Source organism: Semicossyphus pulcher, unplaced genomic scaffold, assembly GCF_022749685.1.
Source record: "Semicossyphus pulcher isolate SPU_LCO1_2020_fin unplaced genomic scaffold, fSemPul1.0.p SCAF_16, whole genome shotgun sequence".
In the NCBI taxonomy this organism is placed as follows: Eukaryota; Metazoa; Chordata; class Actinopteri; order Labriformes; family Labridae; genus Semicossyphus; species Semicossyphus pulcher.
Genome location: NW_027211670.1, coordinates 26,645,764 through 26,655,970, shown reverse-complemented (window position 1 = coordinate 26,655,970; position 10,207 = coordinate 26,645,764). Strand labels below are relative to the sequence as shown.

General features: G+C 46.1%; 1 protein-coding gene across 2 annotated transcripts; it reads right to left on the bottom strand.

The window, feature by feature from the left end:
• Positions 1-492: 492 nt before the first annotated feature.
• ptenb (phosphatase and tensin homolog B) lies at positions 493-9,566 on the bottom strand. Of its 2 annotated transcripts, none has more exons than XM_069664266.1 (9): positions 8,939-9,566; positions 4,818-4,902; positions 4,577-4,621; positions 3,702-3,745; positions 3,379-3,617; positions 2,764-2,905; positions 2,465-2,631; positions 1,967-2,242; positions 493-1,886 (listed from the first exon to the last, which is right to left on the bottom strand). In XM_069664266.1, the coding sequence occupies exons 1-9, from the start codon at positions 9,015-9,017 to the stop codon at positions 1,701-1,703; spliced, it is 1,263 nt and encodes a 420-aa protein (XP_069520367.1). In that variant the 5' UTR covers positions 9,018-9,566; the 3' UTR covers positions 493-1,700. The 2 variants fall into 2 exon arrangements, with proteins under 2 accessions (XP_069520367.1, XP_069520368.1); XM_069664267.1 differs by having other exon boundaries at positions 1,967-2,227.
• Between the last annotated feature and the right edge of the window lie 641 nt (positions 9,567-10,207).

Below are 10,207 nucleotides of genomic sequence, written 5' to 3'. Positions count from 1 at the left end.
GACCAGACCAGTCCAGTCCAGACCAGTCCAGACCAGTCCAGACCAGACCAGTCCAGACCAGACCAGTCCAGTCCAGTCCAGTCCAGACCAGACCAGTCCAGTCCAGACCAGTCCAGACCAGTCCAGTCCAGTCCAGTCCAGACCAGTCCAGTCCAGTCCAGTCCAGACCAGACCAGTCCAGTCCAGACCAGTCCAGACCAGTCCAGACCAGTCCAGACCAGACCAGTCCAGACCAGACCAGACCAGTCCAGACCAGTCCAGTCCAGACCAGACCAGACCAGTCCAGACCAGACCAGTCCAGACCAGTCCAGTCCAGACCAGACCAGACCAGTCCAGACCAGTCCAGTCCAGACCAGACCAGTCCAGTCCAGACCAGTCCAGTCCAGTCCAGACCAGACCAGACCAGTCCAGTCCTGACCAGTCCAGTCCAGACCAGACCAGTCCAGACCAGTCCAGACCAGTCCAGACCAGTCCAGATGTTTCTGATGAGACTGGTCCAGCTTGGTTCAAGGTCACTGAAGACTGGGAAGCAGATTAAAGATGGAAGTTTGTAACGTCCCGATCCGTCAGTCCGTCTGAACCATCACAGAAATAAAACACGTCTGCAAACGGACCGAGACCCGTCAGACCAGCTCAGGCCGCTCAGTGGCTGACTGGTCCCAACTGGCCGACTGACAGGTCTGAGACTTTTGTCGACTAACCCAGTGCAAACTGGTTTATATTAAATGGATCAAAACCAATTCAAACTGGTCCGTGCTGACTGACTGGTCCGAGCAGGCTCAGACCGGCCAGTCCATGGAGTTGCGGTCCAAACGGACAGAGACTGACTGATCTGACTCGGCTCTGACTTTTCCCAAACTACTGAGTAAGACTGACTGGTCCACGCTGACTCCAGTCGGACTCAGACCGGTTCAAACTGCCTCTGAATATTCCAGAGTGATACCGACCCAAACTGGGTTTTTAAAGAACAGTTCAGAAGAGATCTCCGGACCTTCTGTAGTCCAGACAATCGGTTTAAATTTATTCCATCTTTGCCGTCCTTTAAAAATCCACTTGGGTCCTTGATGACAAGAAAACAGACGAGTTTGAAGTTCTCCAGAAACATGACGTGATGAGACGTCAGCACACAGAGAGAAGATCCAACTCCCCGACAGAGCTTAACAGAACTGATGAAGATTGAAGAGGAGCAAAGATTGGTCTGCATAACGTTTCCTAAAGCTGGAAGGAGGGAGGGAAGGAGGGAAGGACACATGGGGATTTATCCAACAAACATCTGGGTGTCGTCACTAAAGAAGTCTACTTGTCTTTCAGTTTGTTTATATTCAAGTTTTACTCCTTTATTTTTTAGATCTCCTGTCTGTCCATTCATCTGTCTTATTGTCCACTCGCCATCCATCGGCACCGCCCACACACTCCCCCCGCCCTCCATGTCATGTGATTGTCCAGCTGTGCATTGGGCAGAAGATTTTGGGGGGTGGGGGGGATGGGGGGTGTTTCCTGACGTGAGCTCTTTGATTCAGAGTCCCACAGATCAGCTCTGGTCCATCGGTTATATTCCCCCGCTAGCTAACAACACGCTCGTCTCAGTTTGGGGGTTCATGATGTGTATACATACATCCTGTATATATCCTGTATATATACACACATACAGATAAGAATGAGTGTGTGTGTGTGTGTGTGTGTGTGTGTGTGTGTGTGTGTCAGACTTTTGTGATCTGATTGTGATGGTCGTCTTCGAAAGGCTCGTTCTCCGGGTCCGAGTCCGTCGTGTCGGAGTAGCGGTAGTGATCCGGTTCGTTGTCGCTGACGTCTGGTGTCACCGAGGCCGTGCTGCTGGCGTCACAGTTCGCTCCCTCCTCTACCGTCTTGGTGAAATACAGTTTCACCTGAAGCACACAATATGAACTGTTAGACTTACAGGTCACAACCTGCTGAGGCTGACGGGTTAACGACAGGAACACGTCACCTTGAAGTTCGGGGAGAAGTTCCTGTTGGCCTTGTCCTTGTTGGCCTTGTCCAGGTCGTTCTTGGTCAGAGTGAGAACCAGGTAGTCTCTGTCGTTGGTCTCTCCTGCCGTCATCATCGTCGGAGTCATCATCCCCGGGTGCTGCTGCGTTCTGTCGGCCGGATCCCGGGGCGTCCCTGCGCTGCCGTTCTCCAGTTTGTCCAGGTTCTCCTCCGGGCCCGGGATGAAGAAGGTGTTGACCCAGAAGTGGAACATCTTTTCCTGGAAGAAAAGAGTCTGAAGTAACAGGTCGAGCTGTCTGCTCTGTGAAGACAACATGCACTTCCTGTTTGTCTCTCTGTCCTCCTGCTCATTAAACAACTGTTCTACCGTAGGGGGCGTCACATGCTGACACGTAGGTGTTCAGAGCCCTGCAGGTGTCTCACGCTGAACTTTGTCATATATTCAAACTAAACTGGATTAAACTTACTAAACACCAATAAAGACAAAGGTCCTCACCTTCTTCATCATCTTGTTTTGTTTGTGGAAGAACTCCACCTTGATGTCTCCGCAAACAGGAAGTGGCTGCGGGAACTCAAACAGCATCACTTTGTCCTCCCGCCGGGTGTGGGCGGGGTTAGACGTGTGAATCTTCACCTTCAGCTGGTAAACCACAAACTGAGGATCTGCAGGGCAAACACACACACGCCATTATTCAGTCTGTCTCTCTCAACCTTTCTGATGGTAGATATGGAGACAGACAGACAGACAGGCAGGCAGGCAGGCAGGCAGACAGACAGACAGACAGACAGACGTACTGCAGGTGCCCCCGGTGAACATGGGGATGGTCTCAAACAGCATCTTGTGGAAGAGCAGGGCGACAGGTTTGTAGAGCAGCTGGTTCCTCAGCAGGAAGCTGTAATAGATCACGTACCGCCGCTGACTCGGGATGGTGACGCCCTGAAACACACAACATGAACATCAACAGGCTTCAAACAGACATGTCGGACTACTCCTCTCCCCCATCACCCTCCTACCTTCCTCCCTTCTTCACTTCCTGTCTTTCTGCCCTTTACATCGTCATGAAACTAACGCTCTGATTTATTCTCCTCTCCTGCCTTGTTTATTCCTCTTCCCTTCTTTACTGCTCCGATAGTTTTCACTCCTCAGATGAGCCACTTCACTATGAACATTATGAATCGTTTATCAGCCTCAACTGTCGATAAACACCAGCGGTGAAAACAGCACCAGGACACAAACAGGTTCCGAACAGACTTGAGTTCAACAGGAAAATAAAAGACTTGAACAAAGGAAACACACGAGCTGGTGTGTAAATAAGCTTGTGCTTCATAACTGTTGTGTCCTGGTAGTCGCTGGACGTAGTGTCATTTCTACCAGCAGAGTGATACATGAAACACAGGTGGTCCTGGTACCTTCTTGTCCCGGGTGCGGACCTCCCCGTAGAAGTCGAGCGCCTCCTGAGCTTCCTGAAACTTGCCGCGGTGCAGCAGGTAGGCGCAGATCATCACGCCGGTGCGGCCTTTTCCTGCCTTGCAGTGGATGGCGGCGACGTGCTGCTCATCCTCACTCAGCCACTGGTCCAGGTCCTCGCAGAACGGCTTTATGAGCTCCAGCTGGGGCGGGTTATGGTCCTCAAACGGGTACTGAGCCACTGAAGGAGACAGACAGAGCGTGAGACTGAGCAGCACGCAGGTAACAGCAGGACTCAGTCATGTGACCTTTTTTAGAGTGTTACCTTGACAGTTGAACTTTGCTGCGTCGTAATGTCGCTCAGCACATCTGTAGGCAGAGACACACGTTACAGCTACACTCACACACTGACAGTCGTCTCAGGTCAGGGGGGCTCTGATCCAGATTCATCACAATACATCAGGTGAGGTGCTGACAGGTGGACGGAGCCCAGAGGAAACCGCACGCTTCATTAGTTACACATTAGAATAAAGTTTATTACAGTGCACTAAAGTTGTCCATCACACATTTAAAGATCATTTCAACACACGACGAGACGTCACCTCACATGAGCTCAGCCTGCCTGTAGGCTACGTCTGTAGGCTACGTCTGTAGGCTACGTCTGTTTCAGTGTTCAAGAGGTTTTTAAAGACAGGTCAATCATCCTCAGAGGTCTGCTCCTCCACAACAAACATAAAACATGAAGCAGCTTCAGGTCAGAAGTCTGCGTTTTTTCAAGTTCTCCAGCAGACACAAGATGACCACTGAGGGGGCTGCTAGCTGCGCCGCTGCTAGCGTTCATGTAATTAAAGTTTCCTCATCCTGGGAGGATAACAGTTCACTGTAACCTTCCCTTCTTTCAGTCTCTCTGAAGTCCGTTTCCTGCAGCTCAGGTGATGCTCTGCAGTTGGAAGCAAGTGTGTACAAAAACCTGCAGACTGACTGACGGCTGTTTGATTGACATCAAGTAAAAGTATTTAATATGTTTTGTCCTCACTGACGTAAATGCTCATACGATCTTGTGCTGTATGACAGAGTGCACAGGATCAGACAGACTGGAGCACAGAAAGGTGCCATGAGGAACAAACTTCCCCTCAAATCTAAATGAACCCATGAATGAAATCAAAGGACTGAATGAATGATGTTAGTTTCAGGACTCACAGATTGTAGATCTTGTAGTGATTCTTGTGCTTCGAGTCTAAAAACCTGAGAGAGAAAAAAAGAAGCTTTTACTGCGGATTCTTCAGAGTGTCTTTGAACGCAGCATCTTCTTATTAACCGTTATATTGTTGGGGAAACAGATTCACTCATCCACCTAAAGGTGGAGGAATATCCATCAGCTGACGTTTGAAAGAGGGTCAGGGGTGGATGTGAGTTCACTGGAAGACGGAGACGAGCTTACCGTACGACGTCGTCGATGTTGTTCCTGTAGACTCCTTCCAGACGCTCGGCGGGGAAACCCATCGCTATGATGTTTGGATAAATATCTGATCACACGTTCAGGATCAATAAACTGGATCTACATAACTTCACGAGAAACACAAAACTGTAAACATTAAAATACAACTCGTTTCACAGACGGTGACCCCTAGTGGTGGTGTGACGTAACGACGGCTGCAGAGCTGAAAGGATGAGCCACAAGGCAACAACCTGAAACCTTCTCTGGATTGGCTGCTCGTATCTGTCCGACTGACGGTAAGTGAAGAGCGTCTGGACGCTTGGTTTCATAAATGAAGCCATTAAAGACGTCAGAGAGGCTCCGACGTATCGTTATACATTTTAAAGACTAAATTATAGATAAACTTTGTGTTGAAATAAGCAGCAGATTAAACGAAAATGATTAGTTGAATCCAAGAAGGATGTGTTGTCATGTGACTATAGCCAGAGGAAGCCCCTCCCCCTTTCTGGGGGATCACCATGGGAACATACATCACAAATATGTATATTCTGTAGTCGATGGCAGACACAAATAATTATCTAAACATCGTAACAAAAGTCTCTTTCTGTCGTCGATCCGGAACAAAAAAAGGTCCAATAGGGTCCATCAAAGGGGGCGGGACTTCACTGCTCTGTAGAGCCAATAAAGTGAGGTCACTTCCTGTCTCCTTCCAATCATGACCACCATCTTTCTGCACCTGAAGTAGCAGCTTCAGTGACGACACCTGCCTGAATATTCTCAACACACAGCAGAAGAGACTCGATTTCCCAGAAGGCTTTGGGATTCAAACCAGCAGCACTTCCTCTCTCATTCTTTCTCCAGTAAAGACCATGATGTCACCGATCCTGCGCGCGCACACACACACACACACACACACACACACACACACACACACGCAAGCCAGCACACACACAGAACAAGAACTTCATCGTTTCATCGTTCAGAAAATCAAACGTGAATGTGTGAGTGAGGAGACGTGCACGACGAGTGTATGTGTGTGTGTGTGTGTGTGTGTGTGTGTGTTCAGGTGTGTGTCCTGCTGCAGCTGCAGGTTATCTTGAGTCCACATGTTCAGAGCTTGTTGGTGTGAAATCGTTCAGAGCAGCAGGACGAGGAGAGAAACCTTCAGAGTTTCAATCAGAAGCTTTCAGACGTGTTTCTAAAGACTGAACTGATGACGTCACACTTGACTCAAAGACTGAATGTGGAGCTGACACCTCAAACAAGACGTCGTTTACCTGTTCAGTTCACTCATAACAATATTCTGTCTTTAAAAGGAAACTTTTACATAATTACATATTTAAACTTTGTTTTTTTAAATAAAACGTTTGTTAGCTTAGCGTAGCAAAAAGACTGGAAACAGTGGACAACCATAGCTTGTGTTCGAAATGCCATGCTACATGCTACATGCTACATGCTATATACTACATACTACATACTACATACTACATGCTACATGCTATATACTACATACTACATGCTATATACTACATGCTACATTTTTCTCCAACTCAGTTCGACATCCGGGTATTTTTGGCGTACTGCACATTTTGCTTTTGTTTGCAGACCACATCAGAAAGTACTGCTAGTATAGTACGGCATTTCAAACACAGCAACAGACTGTATAAAAAGATGGCCAACATGGCCGCTCCCTAACAGTGAAGCCAAACCCTCTCTGTCGCCCCCTGCTGACCGGCTGCAGTATAGCTCATAAAGCCCGCCTCCTCCATGTTAACAGATGGGACATGAGTTGAACTGTAAAATCAAAATACACGTCAAATACATTTTTCTCAAACATGTTTCTGTCATTATAGTTAAGTTTATTTTTAATTAGTTATTTGATGCTGTCAAAATAATGATTGACAGCTCTGTTGACAAATTATGCTCCTGCAGCCGATCAGTTCCGGGTGAGCAGAGCGGAGGACAATCCGCGAGTGGAGACGTAACTAAAACAATCACTACAGTCATTGAAGTTTCCATACCTGTGAACTTTAACCTCAGACCAACACAAGAAGCTGTTCTGCTGTTAAACACACCGGCGTGCGGGATCCTTGCTGTTTTTTCAGTAAGTTAAGTGTGTGTTTGGGTTAGCGGAAGTGGCTACGGCGGCTTCACTCACCGATCTCTACTGCGCAGACTCTGGCTCCATATGACGTCACCATCATAAGATGGCAGCGCCTATCGGGGGGCTATTTTGGCATCACTTTCATACAATGAGAGCAGATGGAAACGCGTCGTCCATCTGTGTATACAGTCACTGGGGAAAACTGCTAGCCTGTCTCTGTTTAAAGCTAAGGATAACTCATGATGATTGGTGGAGTGTGTGGTATCAGGTGTATTCAGGACTCTGCAGGTAACCATGTGAGCAGCTCTGACGCTCACAGCAGAGCGGTGACTGTGGAGCTGCAACTCCATCATGTGAAATATTTAAATAATCACAAACTGCGTGAATAATCGACGGTGAGAGGGATGGGGTAGACCTGTACAGAGCTCGGTTTGTAAACTCGTCTGTTCTAACTTCAAGTTAAATGTGTCTCTTTAGTGACTCCTGGTGGCAACGGTCACAGACACTGTGGGTGTGTTCTGCTCTCTGACCGCAGGGGGCAGTAAGGAGCTCGGCGCCGCAATGAAAACAGATTTCATGTTAATCAGAGACTATTTCAAAGCTGTGGAAGAAAAAGGACTTCAGAGATGAAGAAGAAGTCGACAAATGTTCCACTGGTTAACTTCTAACCAACTAACCAACCAATCTACTGCTACAGCTTTACTATGAAACCTTCCATCCACCTCTCTTTAACCTCATGAACTTAAGAGATTTTATACGGACCAACCAGTTTTAAAGTAGACTCTCTTTGGTTTCAGCTTTTAACAAGTTAAAAATAATAAATAAAACCTAATGATGTTACTTGATAAACTTGAGAGGATAGAGAAAATCCTTTTGTTAATTCACCACAGTTAAATGTGTCAGAACTCAGAACTACACTTTATTATCACGTCTGACACATGAAAGCATCACCTAGCTCTGATGTTTTAAACCCTGAAGGTGGTTGAACCTCCCGTCCCGCTGCAAAGAACCCTGAATGTCTCATAATATACATCATATTACAGAAGATTTGACATCCTGGTGTTTGATGATTCTGTGAAAACCATCAGATATGCGAGGTGTTTGTAGATAAATATGATAAAAATAAAATATTAGGCACCAGAGAATGTGTCTCAGACTTTAACAGCAATATAATAATAATAATAATAATAATAATAATAATAATAATGTAATCTGAGCTAACGGAGGAGGCCGTTACAGTCTAATATGATTTCCAGGTGTAGGTTTCTCAGGTGTGTTTCAGTCAGTTCGGGCTGCTGCTGATGCAACGCCACTGACACCGCTGTTAGCTTAGCTTGTTAGCAACTGCTATCTCCAGTACTGCTCGAAAAAATAACTAGCTAGTAAATACATATATTTCTTTATCATGCCGTATTAACCTTTATTAGGCTTCCTGCCTCCATAAGTATTCAAAATCCACAGCATAAGAAGTACAATTGGAGATAAACGCCTGCTCTGTTTGCTAGCCCGAGTTGGTCCCAATCCATTCTGGGCGAAAACCTGCACTACGATCTCCGTTTAAAAAACTACCAATTTAAGAAAAAGTAATGATATATGTCTGTAAAACTTACAGCATTTATAATCTGCTGGAAACGGATAAGGATGACGCAAACACGGCACCATAACTCCACTCATATTAGCATATCTTGATTTTATATTCACACAAATCACTCAAGTTATCCATAGTGCCTTTAGATACTAAATCCTTGAGCACTGAACTGATTCTAAAAGCTCAGATTTTTACAACGTAGTTTGGTTGCTTAACTACAACACTGATCCTGATATGAGGAGCAGCTCTATCTACTTCATTTCGTGTTGAATGCGAGCAGCCTGTCTGCAGATATGGACGGGATTATTAAATTACAAATTATTTGAATGTAGTTTTGCACAACGTTAAAACGAGAACAAGCTAACATTAGCAAACAGGGCTAATCATACTCCGTCAATTTATATTAAATGTTGCGGAGCAGTGAAAGGATACAGGTCAGGTCCAGGTCGAAGCCGTCCTCCTGGTACCGCCTTTTGTTTCTGCTGACCATCTCCTTAATTAAATGTGCCATGGTTGATGTCTCCGTTGAGGTCCGTACAACGATGACAGAGCACCCAGAGACACCCGGCTATATTCCTCCGTCCCCGCTCCGCAGCCTCCGCTGTCTGGTTGCCGGGGATCGAAGCTAACTGAGACAGCTAAGTTAGCCCGCAGCAAGCTAACCGCCAGCACCCCGATCTCCAGAAGGTCGATGTTTAAATATTTTAGTGCAGACAAATCTTTCCTCGTGAACGAAATTAGGTCCTAATGCATTAAGAAATATTCCGTTAACTGCCTTCTTCAGGTACCACCCCGCGAGCTTCGGTGTAGCCAGTGGCTAGCCGGCCTTTAGTTGACAGGCAGGCCGACCGTCGGTGCTGTTTTCTGGGTCAGAACAAGGGGGCGTCGGGGCCTCCTCCCTGTTCCCTCAGCGGGCCCGGGTTTCCAGGTCCCCCGCCTGGAGACAAAACCATCCGCGGTTTTGTGTTCGCTTAAGCTGTAGCGCCCCAAACGTCGGATGGATCCAGTTGGACTCTTCCCGGCCTCGGTGTGCCGCAGAGACGCCGTGACTGGACGCAGATCGGCGGAGAGAAAATCTCTCCGAGGCGTCTTTGAGCGGAGGAAGAGAGAGACGACTGTAACGCTCCGCTGACACTCAGAGTTATGCTAGAGACAGCACCACCGCGCACATCCGGTTAACGCCTTCAAAATAATGCTCTAATTTATTGAGGAATAAAATATGAACTCAGAAACAACAAATTAAAAGATTAAATCCTTTATGATGAAAAAATGTGTAGCAGGGGATGACTAAAGCAATAGATTACAAAGAAAGTCATGAAAATAAGATTTTAATAACGAAGGCTTATCTAACCATATCCTTTCTAATCTGATGTTATCCTATTTCCTTGTTGTTGAAAGTGCGATACAAATACACTTTAGAATGGACAATAAACAATGTTTAATGAAAAGAGATAAATACAAAAGATGAGAAAGAAGAGCCTGATGATGCTTTAATGTCAGAGACTAAAATCTGATAAAATATAAAAATAAGATGATGAAGATGAACCAACCTAAACATGTCCATAAAGAGCACAGTTAATGTTATTTTGTTTATTTTTGGTGATGTTGTTCATTTCTATCATTGTCTGCTGAGGGGACTGAAGTCTGTATTCATTATATTTTGCTGATTTTTAATTTGTATTTCACTTAGCTTTATTATTC